Consider the following 22,167-nt stretch of genomic DNA (forward strand, 5'->3'; position numbering starts at 1 on the left):
AGGTATAGTCCAGTTTATGAAAAAGTTCACAAGTTAGGCATCTCTGTTGTAACCAGCCAGATGAAACAGTCATGCTGACATCAATGCGTCCTAAATTTCAGCCTGTTGTTGAACTAGGTATATGAAAGGCGGTATGTTGATATCATTGACAATTATATGCGGCGGCAATAAATCTTAACTCTGATCCGGTTCGGGACACAATGTATTGAACTGTGTACACTTTGTCCAGAATAGGCACACAAATTTGGTTGAATCAGTTCCCTAACCAAAAGCTGGTTTAGGCTGGATGAGGATGCCACACTATGGCACCGAAGTCTGACCTGCATACGCTCCTAACCCTCCGAAAAAAACCTACAGAGCCAATTGTCTCGATGTTCGACAGTTGGTATTTGAATTCAGCCGGCTTGAACACTTACGTATGGGTGCTGTATGTGCGACAGTACTGCACTAGATTCACCAGGTATTTCCCTATAAGCTGCAAAGCTCTATTATTTATTATTACCTACACTATTCAAAATAGGACTTTGCGGCACATATATATATATATATAAACTAGGAAGGGCCCTTAGCAAAATCTCATACAGTGTCCTTTTCGATATACGGCTGACACATTCGGTAGAAACCGAGTTCAAGTTCCCTAGACTACCATTTTGGTAGTCAAACCAGACCAACTTTATCAGATTGTACAATAGAGCGAACAATTCGATAGGGTGAACCAATTTAAGCATTCCCTTGTCAAGCTCTCTTGTGTTGACAAAGTACAACTCGAGGTAAATAATCGCAGCAAAGCGTTGCAATTAAGTTATAATAATGACACTTGAAAGATAAGGTTGTTTGGTACATTTTCTGGGCGAAGTGGCAGCTTCGTGTATCGCAACGAGATCCGTAGCTTTACGATCATTGAACTAATGTGTGGCAACGGGCGTTTGTCGTTAATCGTTAACAAATAGAAAACAAATTTTTCTATGTTCTCATTTATCTTGCCTACAGTCATTCACATCGGCCGGACACCTACACCAGTGACCCATGAAACTGCAGTGGGTAATTAATGAAAGATTCAAGCTACAGAATTTGATATCTGCTCTCTTTCACAACTTCGATACTTGACAGAAGGTCGTCATAGCACTAACCCTAGAAGATGTAACACAAATAACTTAACATCTTAAGTTGCAACGAACAGAAAGAGGAGCAATATAGGGTATTTTGCAGCAAATGAGTAACTGAACTTTGACGGCTGCCTGACTCATCCTATTTGGCATATATGCCAATGGGATATATCCCTATTTGGACCAACATAACTATGAGGCCAACTTAATAAAAGCCTTAACGATTTTCACCGCGATCTTGCATGTTCGTCAAGGTAAATTCGAATACAGGTTCAACATTGGATGGCGAGGTAACGTTGAGTCAAAGTTTCGAGCACTCGAGGATTCTACGGGGCTCCGAAACGCAGTAAAAGCTCTAGAATGATCGAGATCTATAGGCTGATGCTATCCTCTATGTATGCAATTTAGCAGAAGCTCTTTTCGAGGTCAACAAGCACTAGGTGATTTTCTTGCTTCGGAAGTTACAAGTATTCCAAACTCATGCCGAGGAAATCGAACAACAAGGTTAAGGATTTCCAAGGATCAAGGAAGTATGCGTGTTTGAATTCGTGTGCCCGTTCACTCGCCTGCGATAAGTATCTGATGTACGTGAAGCAAGGTGCTGCCCGACACGTTTATTTAAGTTATTGTTTATACGCTGCTATAATGATTTATCAGCAAGTTTTGTTATGGAGCTAATATTATTTAAAAAAAAAAAAAACTTAAAGGGTATATTGACTTAAGATACTCACACACCCTATTTTGTGGAATTTCCTGTTTGTTCGCTTATCATTGCGCAACCTTTCAGTCGTATAATAGGACGAATCCCAAAGCGCTTGACGGCAAAAGCCATTATTACTTTCTTCTCTTGAAAAAAAGTCCTCTCTGCATTTACTTTGAGAGTATAATTGCATGATAATACAATACGAGAGTTCGAGGCAGCTCGAGATCGTGCTCACCACTTACATCATTATCCTGTTTCTATTGGTAAACTGTTCTGCGGCTGCCGAGGACGACAAAGCCAGACTTACTGCCCTTCTTGTGCGTTCCATCTCCTTGCCTAAATTAATCACTATACTTATTTTTCCCAAAGGAAACCATTATGCATACGTATATATATACATATATATATATATATATGAAAGGATTATACCTCGCGAATAGACGCGCACATTCGAACACCTTGAGTGCAGGTGTTTGGGATAGCGTATTGTAAGCCCAGTTATTGATTTTTTTAGTCTGAATATTGCTTGACGTGAACAAATTATTTAGTATTATATGCATCTGTAGGCTTAGTGGGAGAATTTGCTTGGACCAGAGAATGTTCAATAGAACAGCCACAGTGGTTGGCACCACTCGTCTCCAATTGCCCCATAGATCCATTCAGTTTAAGGTGGGAACAAAGGTCAGCAGTGTCACAGTCTGGGAAGGGTTGTCTGCTTTTTAAGATTAACTCTTCTTTTTTTCTTTCAGATAGATAATTTTGTAAGTACTTTGGATTAAAACACCAAAAAAAACCATAGAAATTGCTACAGACGTTTACTAGATCGTCGACGCGTATTTATATAGAAAGCGATTCGTGTCAATTAAAGAGAATAAAGCGAAAAGTGATCTTTATACTACTGTTGAGTTATCGGCAATGACATTTGTGATTCTGGTAACCGAGAAGTACACGATTGCGTTTCATCACGACGCAGTTGGCAAGGTGAGGTCAAATCCGGACGGCGGTAGGGCATAGCAGCCTACTTATGCCGTATACATCGGAAATGCTGCTGCTGCTTCGAGAAGGTCCGAAGTAAATGGACATCGTCGTTCCTGGGTTGGCTCTCCCTATATTCTTATACTACTTGAAATACTTTGCCGTAAATTGTCACGCGCAGAATTTTATTTAATAGGAAGACATGGTGTGAACGTGCGTCACCGACGATCTGAGCCGATTAAGGAAGTAGAACTGTTGTTGCCATAGTTTATCTTAAATAGTGCCTCATAATAATGGTCCAGCAGCAACGGCTGTGCTTACTAAACTTGAAAGGTTTAGTTTAGCTAAAGTATTACATAAATAAATAAAATATGGGAAAAAATGTTCGATCTAAAAATAGGACTCACTGTAGGTAGCTTTCTTTGAAAACCTCATGTCCGTACTAAGGCTGTCATAAGATATCAATCTATAAGGTTTTAAATGTAGTGTTTTTTTGTAATTTGGCCAACTTTCTACTAGCATACCTGCGTAGGGCGAGAACTCCACTCGTGACTACGTGGCTCATTGATACATTTGGTATCATAAGATTATTCGACAGAACGAGTCTGTCATGTAACTAGAAGTCTTGTTGCAGCCGCAACGATTATTGATAACGATGCGGGTAATATATTCTGTAGGATCATGATAAGATGCGTGTCAGTGGTGAATCCAAATCAGCTATTTACCATAGCTTCACTGTTCACTTCTGCTTTGTCATATCTGTATGTATGAACATGTACATCTACCAATGTATATATGTATATATATATATATATATATATATATATATATTAATCTAAAAGAAGCAAGCACTCAAAAGAGACCAACTTTAGAAAGAAACGTTTTAGAAGATTTTTGCCGAAACTCAAGGGACATGCCAGATAATGAAATGGCGACCTCGAAACGAAGACCGCGAAAAGAAAAAAAAAATAAATAAAAAAAGAAACAACGAGAACTAGCCTAGTCTAAGTGTCAAAATATCAAAAACAACCATTGGACGGATCGAACAAGCCCAGGTAACACTTTGAGCATACCAACTGGCACCTGCTTATTTCATTCGTTTTTTGTAAACTCTCCTCTTTGAAAACAAATAAAGATTTTGCGAACATTCGAATATATGCATGAAATAAATATAAACATTTCAATTGCGATTTCATATAATTTTACGAGGAGCCGAAAAGATAATAAATTTTAGCAGAGCAGGAGAACGATCAAATTATAATGGGAAAACGTACTTGTCTGTGTATTGAGCAGCACAGAATAAGAAGCTAATCGCGGTAGTAAGGCGGCGTCAATAAAGATCTGCGAATAGTTGATAAGCCACGTACAAAATACAGAGAAATGGTGGAAGAGGAAAACGAGTCTATTACCAAACATTTAATCAGATCTCATCAGCTGTTTGAACTAAGCAGGACGTTTTCCTGCGAATAATTCCTATTTTTTGTCAAGTTACTTTTATTGGTACTCATTAGCTGGCGCTGAGTAAGCTTAAGAACACAGAATAAGTTATGAGGCGAATTACTTTTTGAAAATTTATATTTCTTCTTTTGTTCAATTCTTCTTTCAAAAAAGGCAGCTTCTCGACAACAAGCAGCAAATATTTATCTAATTTTACCTTAGTTTTTATTGAGAGACGCAAAACCGAGATAAAACAGAGATAACCGCCCAATGCACAAAGCAATGGCTACGAATATGTTCTCGACTTGTTCTCGTCAGATGCTAGGTAAAGTTAACGAGACAACCGAAAATACACCCAAAAAAACCCATGTCCCTACAAGATTGATTGGTAAATTTGTGCGCTAAAAAAGTAGATCGAGATCGTCACTAGATTTCTTAACACACCAGCATAAACTTGAATAGATCTAAAACGTTCCTTTCGGTTTAATCTGCGATGAAAAGCCCCTGACATCCAATACGAAAGCGGGTCCTCGTAAGAACTACGTCCCTTCTCCCTACAGAAGAGATCAACTTCTAACATTCTTTTCCATGAAATCCACTTAGCCAACAATGCGTCTAATCTCCGGAACAGCGGTGGAAATCGGGAAAAATTATTGAAGATGAGGTAATACAGATTTTCTTTGAAAGCATTTTTCGGCTGTTGACGAACGTCCGACCAGCTGAAATCGTAAGAGAAGAAATGTCGGAGCAGGCTATAACAGTCGATTTTATACCAGGGCCTGAAAGGGCAAACGTGAGATAGAACCGACTGATCTGTCGTTCTTAAACTTGCCATTTAGATAACTAATCTATTTTGCCCTTTCTCGCTGGTTATTGTTTATCCAGCACGGAAATCGGCAGCGTGCAGAAACTTCGACGACGGGAACAGCATTTCCACAGTTTACCATACACGCTTACAAAGTAACAAGTAGCAAAGCATGCTTTGCTAAAACAGCCTTGGCTGGAGTAAGCCCGTTATATCGGAGTTTATTAATGCCGCCTGCTAGGACACGTGCATGTTTCAATCACGTTAACAACCACTCAATCATTTAGCGGCTGAGGTACATGTGAATGTGTAATAGCGGAGATGTTGGTGTCGTATATGTACACTCGAAATGAGAAAGAGGGTCATAGAGACTATTAATGTATAAATAACCGATTAGTGCAGTGATAAATAACTTCAACTGCTTTTGATTGGATCATACTATTGCTCGGAGAGGGTCACGTAGAAAACTGGTTTCTCACAAAACAAACCTATTATTGACATGCACACCTTTTTCTAAAAAGGAAACCTTCACTGTAGCTTTTCCTACCAGTTCTCCTCGATGACGACACAAAATTAGAAGGCGCAAACAAGTTCCGATAAAATCCAGGGAAAGCCGAAGCTGGACTCATAAGAAAATGCTAACAGCACCACTCAAATCGTAGACTTTCCAAAATAATATTTCCCGAAATAGACCTCGTGATATCAGTCTCCATCAGTTGTTTTGATGGACAAAAATTAATAGTCGAAATGCTTTCCCCCTTCATAAGTGGCTTTGAAATTCCTAGATCTAGGATTCAAAGATAGGCGTAGACAGACTTCGTTTCGTGTTGGGAGCCAGCTGTCTGATGGAATGCCTAGCGGATGCTGGATGTAAAACCCGAAACATGGAGATTAGGTTGGCTGTTTCAGTTGCCTCCAGTAAGGGCAGCTGTGGTTTGGGCTCGAACCGCGACTGCTATCTTAATTGAGGCAAAGCAGACGAGCATTACGAAACGAATTTCAAGTATTTTCTTTGAATACGACTGATCGGTAGTGGTAAATTCTAAACCGAACACAAGCACTCTTTGTTCTATGCTTAAAGCGGCCAGACATCTGAAACAATGCTTGACGACTGTATTGCACCTAAAGCTCAAAGTATCTATCCAGGTCACAGCCTTTCAGAAATGCAAAAGGATTACTAATAGATAAGTCGCGTAGCTTGATATTAAAACATGAAATCTACCGGTTAGAACACGCGGGGTCTAAAATTTAAAACTTTCAACTGTCCATATTTCCTATCCTGCGAGATTAAGTGAGCAACGTAAGTGTTTAAGATGCGTACGGAAACATCTGTTCGTATACGATTAATTTCCCGTCATCGTGGTCGGAAGGAGTAGCGCATTGAACAGCTGAAAAATTGTGAGGTTCCAGGTACTCGTCCAGAAAGCGAGCTTGAACCGTAACAAGGAGAAAAAGTTACTCAGTTATACAATAAAAACTTGAGAAACTGAGAAAAGTTGGTTAGATAGACTTTGATTTGAACTTTGACTAATCCATTGACAGTTTACGCATATGGCTTTTTGGTTATTTTTGTTAGCCGAAACATTGAATGACCGATACATTTACAGCAGCTGTCTATTTATGTTATACTGGAAGATAAAATGCAGCGTGTTTCGATCGGATGCATCTTTCGTTACCATGGTAGTGAATTGTGTACTTCAATTGAATTTAACTCGTTGGCGAAAGTGCGGTCTAAGTTAGTTAAATATACTCGTATACCTTACTATATCTTTCTAAAATAGTTCCACTCAAAGTATGTAAAGTATATAACTAACATAAACTAAGGATATAAGAGGGTTATTTATATGTATTATTATTAAATTAAATACTTACATTAATCTGAATCTTTGATAATATTTTCGTAGGCTGCTGCGACGTGAGGCCCGTTTTCATAGTTTTGTCATTATGCTCGATATTAGGACAGCGCGGCCTTTCGCACTAGTAATTCATTTTAAGTTTCTATTATATCTGTGAAACATAATCAGTAATAAACCAATATGGCCGTGCACACGTGTCTATGCACTTCCTTGCTTTCTAGTTCCTCAGTGTACGTATACAGGCTAAACATCTTCGTTTAGAGGTGACAAATCTATTGTTTGTTTTCTTTTATACCAATCTACATAAAGAAACTACGACGACATTTTCTCGTTGGGGAAATGCTGCTGGCACAAGCTGTCTGGTATCGTATCTTCCCGCCAAATATTTGAAACCAAAACAATAACATTAACAGCTGATGTTCTGCATCTGCGGTAGCCAACGTTATTCGATACATAATGTTGTGTTGTCTCTTGGTGCTTTGTGGTTGGACTTGCACATTCATTATGCATTTTTTAACTTTGAACGCATTCAAATTTTTACAGAAACTCTTAGAAGTTATTTGCATGAAAGCCAAACCCCAATGAGATTTTCAACCGGGCTACGTTTTGTCAGGTCAGTTGGCGACATTCGATCTCTACCAGCAATGAAGATGCACGACATCCTTAAGCGTTGTGATCCCTTTCGTAAACAGGTCGAACTCAACTCTTTTCTCGAGCGTCAACGCGATTCCGAAGAATTCAGCCTTCTCAAACACTGGCTATGTACACCACCTCAGTATACAACGTTACGTGTAAACACCCTTGCAACATCGGTAAGTGAGGCGAAAGGTCGTTTACAGGAACATATCGACAAGTGTTCGCGCAGAGAACATATGGCGTACACAGTAACGAAGCATCCTCAACTTGACGATACGTTGGTGGTGGTGTCGTCCCAAAATCGAACTCAGTTGGAGCCCTGCGGACGACAGGTGATCGTCGCCCTAGAATGTGGGGAGGCGGTACTTCGAGGGGCAAACGTCTTCGTACCTGGCGTTATGGGCGCCCCTGGTAATTTACAAAAGGGGGATATGGTTGCCGTTTATGTGGATGTCGATAACAAATGCTGTAAAGGAGATAAACGACATTATCAGGGCGAAAAGGTCTTTATCGGCAACGGAATGGCGCGCGTTTCCCGTGACGATATTTTCAAGAATGGAGTTATTCATGGTACTGCTATTGACGTTACACAACCGGCGTACAACTGTCCACCATTAAATAACGTTCTCAGAGATATACTGTTTTTGCAAAATATTCCGTCAATCGTATGTTCGCGAGTGCTTGACCCACAGCCAGGAGAAACGGTTCTTGACATGTGTTCCGCACCGGGCGGCAAAACAGCCCATATCGCCACCTTAATGCGGAACCAAGGGACCGTCGTTGCACTGGATAAAGCCAGCGCTAGACTGAAAAAAACTATCGAGAATTGCGCGCTCTGGAATCTTAACGTTGTGCAGTGTTTCGTCCATGACGCGACTATGCCCTTCAACACGAACGCTAACCTTCAACAGTTGCCTTTAAAGTTTGACCGCATCATGCTCGATGCTCCGTGCAGTGCTCTCGGACAACGACCTCGCCTTCAGTACCGTCAGAGCCTAAACGAGGTGCTCAGCTATCCAAACGTACAACGTGCACTGCTAACAAGGGCATGTGAGCTCGTTAAAAGTGATGGCGTAATCGTTTACTCAACGTGCAGCATCAACTGCGCTGAAAACGAAGATGTGATAGCGTGGGCCCTAACAAATCTGCCTCTTGAACTCGCTCAACAGCAGCCGCATCTGGGAGGGTTTGGAAGAAGTGTCGATGGTCTGTCTGAAGCAGATTGTCGCCTATTGCAAAGTTTCGAAGGACGACATGACGGGGAAGATTTCGACCGGGACACAATAGGCTTTTTCATAGCGAAGCTCCGACGAAAATAGCATAGCATTTAAATGTATACTATTGTTGATATAAAAATAAATAGGTAGCATATATATGTTTATTAACTAATAAAAGAAAAAGCATAGGTCGTTTCACAGTTAACAATGAACCAGTATATTATCTGAACGAGAGACTTCTTATCGGACATCACAAACACGTTTGACACATTACAGAGGAGAACACGTTCGAACCCGTGAAAAGTCTATGAATGGATATATTTTACAAGGCGTCGTTAACCTGATTAGTCCGCTACCGTTATTATCACATGTGTGATGATGTATAATAGTTGCAAATCAGTATTTAGTTAGAATCGCTAAAATTGCTTACAATTAAGCTGCTGTTCCGTCGTAGCTCTGATTGTTTAGGTCTACATTTTGGGTACGCGCCAATTTATATTCTTTTCAAAAAACTCATTTTTATCAGAGTCAAATTAAAAAGTAAGCCAACGACCAAATCTTATGATACTTGAATAGTCAATACATGGCTACACCAATTAATAGCAAAAAAACTTGCGAAATATCAGACACGATGCGTGTGTCACGGATAGAACAATGCCACCGTTATTGCATTATAGTTATAGTCACCGTTTGCTTATATAACGAATAAATAATAAAATTAAGAACAATGAACTGTGAGTGGTTTGTCGCAGCTCTTCGATATCTTTCGAATTCTATCTATTTCTAGATAGACTTTACCTTCTTTGGACCATAACATTTAGCTTATTTCTATAAGCGGGTCACGTTCGTTCAATTGCTTAACATTTCCTTGATACTCCATAATTAAGTGCTCATTAGAATATCCCTGTTTATTGAAATGATATTGGGTACTACAAAATCACCATTGCCTTTATTAGGATTACTATGCTATTATTTAGAAAGGGGGAAGTATTTGTTAGGTGGCCTTGCCAAAACGGTTTCGCTTGACAGCGTTACGACAAAGATACGACTCGTCCTTTTTGGGCTTCAGAACAATAAACGGAGTGAGTTCCGGTCTAGCCCTGTTGCAAGAGATCAATTGGTAACGGGTTGTAAATGTTTATAGCTATACACTTTGTGAAACCAAATCCAATTAATGCCGGTTACGTAGTTTAAGCGACCGTAGTGTATTCAAACATAGACCTGCTAGCAAAATAACCTTCATCTTAATTAAGCAGTGTTATAGTTTGCTCAACTTCGACCGCCGGGAGATTATGTGCCTGCCGTCAGAGTAAAAAACCGATACATATACATATTCAAAACTTCCCTGAAGTCCAGGATCAGTACATTCAGTGCTAACTAGACTGCAATCTAGATACAGACTGCACTCGTTTTTGCGAACCGAGACAAAAAGAAGAAGTCTGTTTTCATAGACAGCCAGCAATACCTTCTAAAGATTACTGCCGACAAATTCCATTATACAAGATATACAAAAAAAAATGACTCTTGCCTGTCTTGTTTGCTACATATGTACTACATAATATATACAACAATTAATAGCTATATTTACGATGTTTAGTTGTTATTGGCACAGCTCCCTTCCCTTTTCCGACAAAAAAAAGAGAGAGAGAGGGTAAGAAACTTCGTCAGGCGTCATACGTATTTTTGAAAATGCTTGTTTCGCGATGATCATTATATGCATTGTTTTTCCAATCGAATCAATCACACAATAGTGTTTGTCTGTGCTCTGGTTATCCCTCACAGCAGCTGAAGTATGGGTCATTTTCACTGTCTGTTGGTTCTTCCTCGACCGGAACACGGACTAAATACATATCGCTATTCGACAACCGACCTGCTACCCCTCATAGATGCCTATCCGACGATCTTGTAAGCAAACGAATGTTTTTCGGTTAGTAGTTGCGTTCCTAATCCATTCGTGAAGAAAAGAGATATTTGTCTCTCGAAACGAATTTTAGGCTTCTCCGCAATTAGATTAGAAAGCCTTTTGTATCCAGTCGACAACTCGAACAAAACTAGCTCGATATAGTGACGTGTAAATCCACAGTTTAAACTTGTAATGCAGTAACTTCTTTTTTTTACCAAAATCTAACCGTACCCTCAGGTTCCCAATTTTATTGGCCAGCGTTACTTAGTGTTTTGAACCTGTAAATATGACCACGGTAAAGACTAAGCTTTATTGACGTTTTCCTTTGAAAAGTAAAATAAGCAACGGAACTGACCCTCATCCAGTTCAGTGGTGACTTGATCTGCTCAGTTGATGTTACCCAGTTACCTAATATCAAATGTAATCGCGTATAACAAGAGCTTTGAAAGATCTTAAAGAACATATTTATGCTGTACACAGGATAATTTTCAAAGTTCAGGTTTAGGACTTCTCAGTCGTCGCAAGGATAATGCTAGTTTCCTTTCCGGTTCAGTAAATAGTCATTGTTCGGCCCTTTGGAGCTCATTAGGAACGGTATTTAGCTTGTCGTTGGCGCCACGGAGAACAACCATTTTCTCCTAAAGCAGTTTTAGCCCTTCGCGTCACAAGTTGATCTTTGCTGTGTGTTGGCACGCCTAATATTTAGTTATTGATTTGCGGCACGGGGCTGTAATGAATTTTTGTCAACGTAGGCTTTCCTCCATATCCATAGAAGGCTGGAAACAGGTTTAGGCGAGGTAGCAATCTCTTTTTCGAGTTGCGGAAGTCGGCCGTAAATGGCGCCGATTCGAGCTCAGGGTGACTTGGTTTACGATACCTAAGGGGCCGAATCATGTCGAAAAGGACACAATGAAAACAGTGACACACATGCACCTTCGGAATATAGTGACAAAATAGACATCACTCAGAACCATTTATATTAATACCATATGCTTGGCGCACATTACTCAACTAAGTTATTTTCAATGGCAAGTTATCTTAATAGATAGGCTTGTTTACAAAATGAATCTGAGTTTACGTCCTACGTATATGTTTTATGATGTATTACAGGTCTCGTGGCATATTGTATCTATATTCAGCTGTCAAAAAATAATGTACTAGTTAAGTTCGTATGAAGTAATTTTATGCTAGTATAGTGAAGTTTTACTGCATAAACATGCTAATATTTTCTCACAATTTTTCATACTGAGGAAATGACAAAAACCATGTTACCGCTTTAGGAAGAGCGAAGACCCAACCACAGTAACTGATGAGACGCTCATGGCAAATGACCCCATCCAGGGTTTCAGAACAATTCCGAATGGAATGAAGAGCCCTGCGGCCATTGGAACGCCGAGCATATTGTAGAGGCAGGCAAACACAAAATTGAGCTTGATTCGTCGTACCGTTGTTCGAGATAAGTCCAAAGCCGTTAATACGTCCAATAAATTGTCCTATTCAATCGATAAAAAATATTAGAAATTCATGTGAACGAAAGCGAGGTTAATGAACGCGAAGGGATTCCGTTTATTTGCTCTACTATTGTACGACTTGTGGTGGGTTAATATGTGTGTTCTTGCGAACTCTGCGCTTGGTCAACTTGCGCAATCCATGGATTTAACTGGTCCTACGTAAGTAATCGCGTGGACCAGGAATATACGTAATTAAGAAAACGCAGCAAATCTATTTGTGATTTTCATTAGAACCTGGATTAGAACAACATGTGCAGCTTCAACGGCGACATCGGTACCGGCTCCGAGGGCCACACCGACATCGGCATGGGCAAGGGCCGGGCTATCATTGATTCCATCGCCTACCATAGCTACGAGACCGAACTGTTCCCGTAAACTTTTCACTTTTGCAACCTGAAAGAATTAAGAGGATAAGGAGTCGTTATTAAATCTGCTCAATAATAATCAAGCGTGTCTGTATAACAATAATAGTCACAATTATGATTATTAATATTACTATCATTACAATAGTCGACATAGGATGAAATGTTAATTATGTTATGTTAAGCTTAAAAAAGTATTCTTCACAGCATTCAGCATTCAGGTCCTTCCTGCCTTGAAGTAGATCTCTGTATTACTTTGCCACATGACCGCAGGTAAATTAGACATATCGCATTTTTTTAAAACTAACTTTCTGTGAAGGGAGCACTTCACTAAATACGGTGTCGACGCCAATGCGCTGTGCTACGGCCAGCGCCGAATTTCGGTTATCGCCAGTAAGCATAGCGACATGGATGCCCATTCTTTTCAGGCACGAAACTACAGATTTCGATTCTGGTTTTATCTGAAGTCAAACAGCATCGAGCATAATTAGTAAACAATGCTACAGTCATAATTTTCTTCAATGCCTATATTCTAACTTACTTTAAAGTACTTATAGTCGCACTAAAGGATTCCTATATGTTTATATCAATCATAACATAATTATTTCCCATACAAATCCAGGAATAACGATTCCCAATCGTAAGTGCCTACCTTATCAGCCACAGCTACTAGGCATACAACTTCGCCACCTTTGGCAACCAGAACAATCGTGTCTCCTGACAGCTGAGCCCGTTCGACCTCACGGTCGATGTCCTTTGTGATCTGAGCACCTTCAGCAACCAAGAATGCCCGAGTACCGAGCACGATCGTGTGATACATAGTTTCCGTTGAAGCTGGATCACCTAAAATGTCGTAATTTTGAGTGATGCATAATGTAAGAGGTATGTTTATTGCCTTTATTTTTGCAAGAGTTAATCATTTCGCGCGTCCTATATTATTCTATATGTCCATACTATTATCATATTTAATTATTGATTTTTAGGCCTTTTGAAATATAGAAAGAGTTCATTTGTATTTCGCACACACTATATGCAAAAGTCGAAATAGAGAGGAACGATATTGATAGGTGTTTATTAAAAGGTTAATTCGAACAATGTTTTTCGATAGGCCTAAGAACAGTTGCTGAGGCTGGAGTAGCGTTTACAAAAAGACCTAAACGAGTAACACCCCTGAAGGGGTACACACCTGGGGCGGCGTCTGAGCTGCCGATGTCTACCAAAGCAGAGTCGTTCTCCTGGCGTCTCGATACAGGTAAAACTTCGATAATATTATCCAGCTCAGCATCTTCACCGCATAGCTTCGCGAAGCCTGACACTTCTTTTACCTGACAACGGATCCCTTGACCGGGAAAGGCTTCAAAATCACTCACGGTTGGGAACGATTGCACCTTCAGGTAACTGGAGCAATAAAAAGTAAGTTTAGTTAGTGAGACTTACACTTCGGGATAGTCAATATGATATTAACAATGTGATCAAAACGACAACTTACCGTTGCAACGTGCGACTGCAGCAATAACCTTAAATCAAAAAACATTTCGCCATATTTACCAGAGACGCAAAAACCTGAGCCCTTTCATTGACTGGCTTACCTCTTAGCAAATTCGGTAATCGCACCGGCTATCGGGTGCTCGCTGGCAGTCTCTGCTCCCCCCACGAGACAGAGCGTTTCTTGAATAGCACGTTTTCGCTCTTTCGAGCTGAACACAACCAGGCGTGTCACAGATGGACGTCCCTCCGTTAAAGTGCCCGTCTTATCGAACACGATACAGCGAATCTACAAATGCAGTGGCAGTTGGCTATGCACCTTCGTCTGATTTATTCAAAATCTAAATAGTCTTCCCGCGACAAATTAATATCAGGAAAAGATTTATGCTACAGCCATAACATGCGTGTGGCAGTGTATGGTAATAATGTAAAAGGAATTCATTTTCTTTTGCTTACGACAACAAACCTTATGTAGAAGCTCCAGAGGTTGTCCGCCCTTAATGAGAATGCCATTCCGAGCGCCTACTCCAGTACCGACCATCACGGCGGTCGGTGTGGCCAGGCCCAACGAGCAGGGACACGCAATAGCTAGGACCGTAATTGCGCATTGGAACGCAAAGAGCACAACGACTTCTGTGTCTGAGGAAATATCCTAGATGACAGCAGTTGGCAAAAATCGTCCACGAATGCATGAAACCAAGTCAAGGACGGATCGAGCTATAGCTAGCACTCAGTTACAGCGATACGTCTGTATATAAATGACACCACTAATAACAGATGATGCTCCATTGCTGATAAGTATTTCGGGTCTGTTTAAAAATCAACTTTTTGAAAAGCTTACCTAGTCATTTTTCATCTAGCAGTAACGAGGAGAAATAACTACAGAGATCTACTACATAGGAAAATGGCTTACAATGTTATCAATCTATAGAATGGTAAATATTCACGGACGGGAAATCCATGGGTAGACATGTTTGCAATATCAGCCTAGTTTTACTATTCAATATCTAAAACAGAAATATTCAGATAAACCGTCTACCATGCGCATATAGAGTGCCCGAACATAACCGGGATCACTCATGCCAAGCACAGTCCAGACAACCAGAGTAACCGCCGAGATGACACACACGCCAGGTACGAAATAACCTGCCAACTGGTCGGCCAGTTGCTGGATCGGGGCCTTTGACGTTTGGGCGTCCTCCACTAGCCGGACAATCTGTTATGAGACGCAGACGACATGAGACATACAGCTATGTTTGTCAAACTTCGCATAAAGTATCGTTAAAAAAAATCACCTATCATGTGCAGATACAATCTTTAGAATCAAGGTACAGTAAGGTAAGATAGAACAAAAGCTCACAGAAAGTCGGCGTTGACAAATCGTTACTAACGGTATTTTACATCTGCGATGATATTTACGAGAGCGTAAATGAGCAGAGAACTGCTACTGTCTTGAGTGTACTGGTGTGTTAGAACTTGAAAGATTTAGCATTGAAGAAATAATCACAGTTATATTAAATAAAGAAACTTTGATCTAAGCTTATTGACTTGTATAGTTCAGCTTTTAAACGGCAATCGAGAAACACACCTTGCGGCAAACAACAAACCAAGGGTTATAGGTAATATAAATATGCATATACCTGTCTCAATGTCGTTTCGTGTCCAACGTGTGTTGCCTTCAAAAGAAGAGTACCACGCCCATTAACAGAACCGGCAATGGCTAATGAATCAGATTTTTTCAGAACAGGCAGATGTTCTCCTGTAAGAATAATGTATTTGACATATCATCAAAGTGTGTGTCAAAGTTCTAAGTAGTCTAGATAAAACTTAAATAGGTATCGTATAAATAATGACATACGCATATATGGCAAATTACGTAGTGGAAAACTATATGGCAAAAAAATCAGATAGGCCATTGTGGCGTACCTGTTATTAGAGACTCATCTACCATTGAACTGCCGTGCAGAACCTTCCCGTCGACGGGAATCTTTTCACCTGGGTACACCTTGATAATGTCTCCTCGTTCGAGAAGTCCAACATGAACCGAGCGTTCCTCTCGAATCGTGAAGTCTGGGTCTACTTCGGCAAGTACCGCTTCCGAGGACTGCATCGAGATCAACTTCGAAAGCGCTTCCGATGTCTTGCCCTATGTAACAGTATCAATGATTTAAATAGACATCCATTTAACTGTGTAAAACGATGCCCCACGTTGGCGAAACGAAAGCCATCAGCTATCGCAATTAATCTGATCGAATTATTTATCACCCTCTAATATTACAACAGTATCCGATTTCTATATCTAATTAGGCCTACCTTCGCTTTTTGTTCCAGCCACCGCCCAAACGAAATAAATAGCATTAGCATCGGTGGAGTTTCGAAGAACGTTTTTGGACTTCGGTGGGTTCCTGTAACCATGAATATTAAACATACGCCGATGCTGTAGAAATAGGCCGTGTTTGTAGCCAGCATAACAAGCACGTCCATGTTCGCCATACCATGTTTAAGTGCCTTATACGCCTGCACATAGAAATAACGGCCACCGATGAATTGTGCGGGCGTGGCTAATGCAAATAGTAGAAAGTTCTTGTTGGACACGCCAGGAAACCATACCATTTCCCAGTTTTTGTGCGACATAAATAACATCATAATCGTCATTGAAGGAACAAAGAAGACAAGCGACAATAAGCAAGAGCTCCGCCAATGGTTTACTTCGCTAGTTTTGAGTAAGTAGTCCGACTGGAAATCGATTGGTGAAGGGAAATAGCCTAATTTGCTAATGTGGTTGTACAGCGTGCGAATACCGGTGAGCTCGGCATCGATTTTGAAGGTTGCCCTCTTCTGGGCAAATTCCACCTTCACTGAAAGCACACCCTTCAGTCGTGAAAGGTGCGCCTCGATGTGGTTAGAGTCTGCCAAGGTCGCCATACCATCAATCCTTAGCTGACACTCGCCGTAAGCTTCGGCGCTCGAGTTGAGCTCTTCGGCGCCAAAGCCGAGGTCAGCGAGGGCGGAGATGATCTCATGCGGTGTTATCAAAGCCTTTTCAAACTTCACCTCCGCCTTCTGGGCCAACAAAGCCACGAGGACGCTTTTGACACCTGGACGCTTGCTTAGACCTTTCTCGATGGCTGCCACACAGCTTGCGCAAGTCATTCCAGTGACCCGTAAGGTGCATTTACTCATTGTATTGCTCAGATCTGAATTCTCACTAAGATCAATCACGGTGCAGTCATTAGATTTTTCGATATTAAGCAGTTGGGGTGGGATTGTGTTTAGAATCTTGTCGACCTCTAGCATCGTATTCGAATCACTTGCAGTATCTGCCCAGCCGCCAGCGTCCAATGTACTAGCGCTGCCATCTCCAGCGCCACATTCGGCGAAACTGTAATGCCTCTTCGCTAATTTGTCAAAATCCGTATCGACATCAAGCTCCGTCATTGTCGAATTGCCAACGTAGGGAAACCGAGGTAGGAATCCTAGATTCTGAACGCGTTCAACAATTCCTTCAATCGGTATTAGCCTGACATCAAACTCGACAATGCCTTTGGACTCCTGCAAGGTAACGCGAATTGATCGGATGCCCTCCACGGCATTCAGTGTATTCTGTATGTTATTGACGCAAGACTGGCAGGTCATTCCGTCGACGCGAATAACGGCAGTACTGAAAAGATAAGTTGCCTCGAAGCCCATGTCGTCAATGGCATCGACGAGAGTTTGAGGGGCTGTGTTCGCTGAAGTCACGACTACACCTTGACCCGCTTCCAGAAACACCTGCAATTTGGACAAACATTAAAGATATTAAGTCGAAGCAATGAGCCTTAAGAGGCGCTGTAGTCAATCATAAATCTAAAACTAATGTAGCACATTTTCATTAGCAGTCTTATGGCATTACACGAGATCAGTAGGAACAAAAACGCCCTGGCTAGCTGGTAGAAAGGAAGGTTGATTTTTTGACAAACTACAATTCGTTGCCGTCAGTCTAGGCCACGTTTATTACAAGCAGATTGAAAAAACCGTATGTATATAGATTATGCCAGGCAATCACTATCGTTGTTTAACTAGAAGCTACTGTGGGAAATTACCTTGATCGAGTGGACTTCTGCCCGTTCCCCGATGGTAAATTGAATATTATTCACGCATGACTTACACGTCATGCCTCCGATGGAGACGGTATGCTCCAGGGTTCCCGGAGCCATTGAGAACTGAGGGCGGAACAAGGAAGCAGGGTTATGGTGGTTCTTTAGTGGAAGCCGTCCTCACCTCGGGTCTACCATCCATATGCTGTGTAAGGCTATCCAGACGTCGATCATCTGCGGAAAGGCAAACAGATGAAGACTTGATAGGTTGACTCTTAACAAAGACTAATATAAACGAAAAAGCAGGACAACAAGTAAGAGACATATCGAGCATGACCAAAAGTATTGCAAACTCGTTGAAAATAGAGTGGTACTACTGGTAAATAAATTACTACATATATTGACAAGTGTGCCGAAAGTTGCATTTTCTAAAATGTCGTAGTAAGATTCCACAGATGGTGTGCCAGGTGTGCCTGCTCTCTCACAGACGTAGCTGCGAACGCAACTACAAGCTTTGTTCAAATGACCTCTGTTTAGAAACTCTCGCAGTACCACTGCAATCGGTCACAGGAAATTTCGACGTTTCGCTTATTCTTTGTAAATAGTCTGCTTTAATATCTGAGTTCGGGGCCTCTCTATAGGCCTACAGTACGAACGGACCTTTAAAGTCGATTTACTTACGTGCAAAAATTTGTAGACAATTAAAATTTCGTCCTGCTTATTTCAGTTTTGGCCTCCGTCGAACCCCAACTGCCATGCCTACCAATATGCAAGAAGTTTGCCAGTTACACTGACAATCAGCTGTGCTTATCGAAGGTAGTTATAGAAAAGCCACAACGTGGATTTGGGCCTGTCGTCAATGGTGACCCTTCAGCCTCTAGTATATTAACCGTGTACCACGAACAAGTAGCCATAAGTCAGTCCGCAAAAGCGCCGCTATTAACAAGACGATCCGGAATCGGGCGATAGAGATATCTGCCACACGTCACGAATATATACCGTTTGTCGTATTTGGAGTATCGCGCTACTGAATTCAATATATCTACGGTGGCGAAAGCGTATCCGTTTATGAATTTCGTATCTAATTAAATGCGATACAATAAAACACAAGCCTGGAGTATTTTGACTTGGCCATGATATGCCTTCAAGGTAGCGTCTTTCAAATGACTTGCAAATTACCTGCGGCCACGAAGAGTTTTGGCGATATCTAAATGCCATAAAACCTAATACTTGTTCTATTACTTTCTTTTATTAAAAAAAGCCTGGTAACACCAATCTCGAGTTGCATCATCCGCACTCCGTTGCGAAGTTAATGAGTGCATCATTAAACAACGTTACGACAAACGGACCGCTTGTACTCCACAGATAGCTTCGCCTTAAAGGTAGCGCCTAGCCCTTTATTAGGTAATTATATCTACCGTTGTTGGCCACTTGAACAGATCGTCGATTCATTGAAGCTTTCAGGATAGTAGCTGCGCACTGAGTGTTTTTATATGAGTTAATAGAGAGATGAAATCCTGATGTGATTCACATCTACTCAGGGTCCAATGGTGTGCTTTCGCGGGACTACCCTTACTTTAATAATACTTTGTTGATGCACTGATGCAAAGAGCGTTACCAAATCTTATCAATCTGCTAATGTCTGAATTTACACGATTGCGATAACCAAAAACTTACATTAGCCAACCAAACCTACTTGGGGCAAATGTAACCTATAAACTCCCAGCTTCTAGTTAGTGTTCTTCTAAGAGATTCTCAGGTGATCTTCCATTGTTAAGACTGCTGCTGCTGCTGCCGGTTGCCCCGTTCTCAGGAATAGCTCCAGCCTCAAGAGCAAGCAGCAGAACACCCATTGTTAAAACATACTTACATTATCACGACATAACGTCTTTTTCCAGAGCGGGACCAGTGTTATTAGTCGTCAATCAAGGGAAGGAAGTATTCGATTAAGAACGCGTAAACACGCCTACGTATATTTTAATAAGTACGAAACTGTCCCGTTGAATTTGCCACGGCATTAGTAGGCCTAACGCGTTATCGGCGCATTTTTATTGCGCCGCACAACCGTGTGTTATAAGGTCACCGTTAACTTCATTAATGACGGCTATGGCTTTTCTACTAAATTGATTTATCTTATCACTTATTTTATCCTTCAGCATTGCATTTCTACGCATATCTGTGGAATTTCTGGTTTTTTGTTCTGAGCTGAAATCGGTTCTAGTCCATCGGCGTAAATGGCCGTTGGATAGATCTAGTACACGCAACCAGCTAATAAATGTACGCTAAGAGCGTTAACGTAATTTCGATGTAACATTATTAGAAAATTACTTACGCAGGTTACAACTACCAGAAGAACCGTCCGATCTATTAGACGTTCTTAATCACGTTTTCTACTTTTCGAGGCTAATGTCCGATTATCTAATGGTAACTAAACGCGCTGCGAAACATAAGCAAATAATTCTTTCAATGTTCAGTGGCGAAAAATTCAACTTCACCATTTACTGCCAATTTGTAGAAGGCTTCTCTAGGGACGCGTGGAAAATTGGCCTTGTAGTTTGTGTATGTATTACACCTTTGGGCAGATATATAAAAGGCTGCTATCGTTTGATAAGCCAGTGGTCATCAGCTTCTAGCTTACGATCCAAGTCAAATATAGCTTAGCATCAGATTGCGTATGAAGTGATGGATTGCTGAAAATCGTTTTCGTTGTGCAGCACTCTCAACGCAACGCCTCACAACACGATACTACTGATTCGTTTACTACGGCTAGTACTGTTTCAAGCCCGGAGAAAATACAATGATATTTAACTTGACTGCGTCAATGTAAATTGCACACTTTAGGAAGTAATAGCGATAGCTTAGGCGCAGAACTGAAACGCAGCTGGCCGTAGTCCCGGCCCACGATTATGTGCGGGCTTCTCTGTAAGCCGCGGACACAGGGACCCACATAAAAAGAGACTAGACCAAAACCCGAGTCGATTTACTTCATAAGCTCGGATTGGTGTATTCTTCTGTTACATGACCTAGAGCTCGTTTGCTTTATTTCTAATCTAGAGGTATATTTGTTACTGTTAGCTTCGGATGTACTTCTGACATTGAGATTTTATTAGCATAAATCGTATAACTGAGGGTATATACGACACGGTCCGTGCATACTGTAAGTGCAGAGACGTCCGTAAAGTGTGCAGTGAAGATGGCAAAACATGACTGAACGCACGTATGGATGACGATCACTATTTCGTAGTCTATGTCCATTTTCTTTTGAATTCCTATTCATGCCATAGGAACATGCGTTCCTGTGAATGGTTGCAAATGTTACCTATGGTTTCTACTTCAAGCGATTCAATAGTTCCTTCGACACGTGCGGAGCTTCCTGTTCGACACGTAATCCTGTAATAATAACAAATATTTAACCGCTAAACTGATAGACAAATGCTTTGCTTGAATCAGACAAGCCTTAGAAGAACAATGCGCCAGGTCTCAGCCTAAGCTTGTTTTGGACATTTTTTGTCTTCTAGCGTGTCACGTCAGGTGGGGAGCCCTAGAAAAATACTAGCTTGCATTCTGCTGTTGTCATACAGCGCGCGCCAGTATGGGCTAGACGACTACTTCTGGTAAAATACCTGTAATTGTATTGCACAATTACAGGTCGTTGATATTTTTTTGATGTTGAGAAACACCTATCCTATTTTATGTGCGCCCGGCAGTAGAGATAGCAACAGGTACATAGAAAACGAATCGGTCAAGCGCTTCACCAATATACGGCTATAATTCGCGTAACGCTGAATACAGTTCTCACTGCTGAGATCGTATCACTTTCAGAAAGTCCATACACCTAATCCACGTGAACGCGTGTACTTCCACAGACCATCATCATTCAATTAATTAAACACAAGCTGCGTCATCATCAGCGCTTTCGGTCACTACCGGTTGATATCGTTTATTTCGAAGCGATGCAGCAGAAAATCATTTGACCAACAAACTCCGTTTCTCTACGGAGTAGTAAACAGCTTTGAAGAAAACCATCGCATTTTCTAGCGACAGCTCCTAACTGCGCACCAAAGCACCCACCTCCATTCATCTTTGTTCACCAAC

General features: G+C 41.1%; 2 protein-coding genes across 7 annotated transcripts in view; one reads left to right on the forward strand and one right to left on the reverse strand.

Annotated features, from left to right (window-relative positions):
- The window catches only part of ATP7 (copper-transporting ATPase 1), a 43,367-nt gene that overhangs the window by 20,614 nt on the left and 586 nt on the right, over positions 1–22,167 (reverse strand). For 3 of the 6 annotated variants that reach the window (XM_022843484.2, XM_022843487.2, XM_022843488.2), the window contains 12 exons: positions 18,079–18,306; positions 16,310–17,767; positions 15,923–16,142; positions 15,637–15,755; positions 15,036–15,212; positions 14,463–14,648; positions 14,101–14,285; positions 13,698–13,909; positions 13,164–13,354; positions 12,820–12,972; positions 12,384–12,542; positions 11,911–12,131 (listed from right to left, as the gene is read on the reverse strand). In XM_022843484.2, the coding sequence (XP_022699219.1) occupies positions 11,911–12,131; positions 12,384–12,542; positions 12,820–12,972; positions 13,164–13,354; positions 13,698–13,909; positions 14,101–14,285; positions 14,463–14,648; positions 15,036–15,212; positions 15,637–15,755; positions 15,923–16,142; positions 16,310–17,767; positions 18,079–18,192 (3,395 nt within the window). In that variant the 5' untranslated portion in view covers positions 18,193–18,306. Of the gene's footprint in view, positions 1–8,928; positions 11,516–11,910; positions 12,132–12,383; positions 12,543–12,819; positions 12,973–13,163; positions 13,355–13,697; positions 13,910–14,100; positions 14,286–14,462; positions 14,649–15,035; positions 15,213–15,636; positions 15,756–15,922; positions 16,143–16,309; positions 17,768–18,078; positions 18,307–22,167 lie in introns of those variants that run through there. The other 3 variants (XM_022843489.1, XM_022843486.2, XM_086970813.1) reach the window with 3 other exon arrangements.
- On the forward strand, positions 6,902–9,467 carry LOC111266208 (tRNA (cytosine(72)-C(5))-methyltransferase NSUN6). The gene has a single exon (XM_022843491.2). It carries the CDS (start codon positions 7,299–7,301, stop codon positions 8,835–8,837), a length of 1,539 nt encoding a protein of 512 aa, XP_022699226.1. The 5' UTR covers positions 6,902–7,298; the 3' UTR covers positions 8,838–9,467.

The sequence above is a fragment of the Varroa jacobsoni genome, unplaced genomic scaffold (assembly GCF_002532875.2).
Source record: "Varroa jacobsoni isolate VJ856 unplaced genomic scaffold, vjacob_1.0 scaffold_1063, whole genome shotgun sequence".
NCBI classification, from domain to species: Eukaryota; Metazoa; Arthropoda; class Arachnida; order Mesostigmata; family Varroidae; genus Varroa; species Varroa jacobsoni.

Excerpts from the sequence above, each read along its gene's own strand:
- LOC111266208 (XM_022843491.2), top strand. The coding sequence starts at position 7,299 with ATGTTCTGCATCTGCGGTAGCCAACGTTATTCGATACATAATGTTGTG.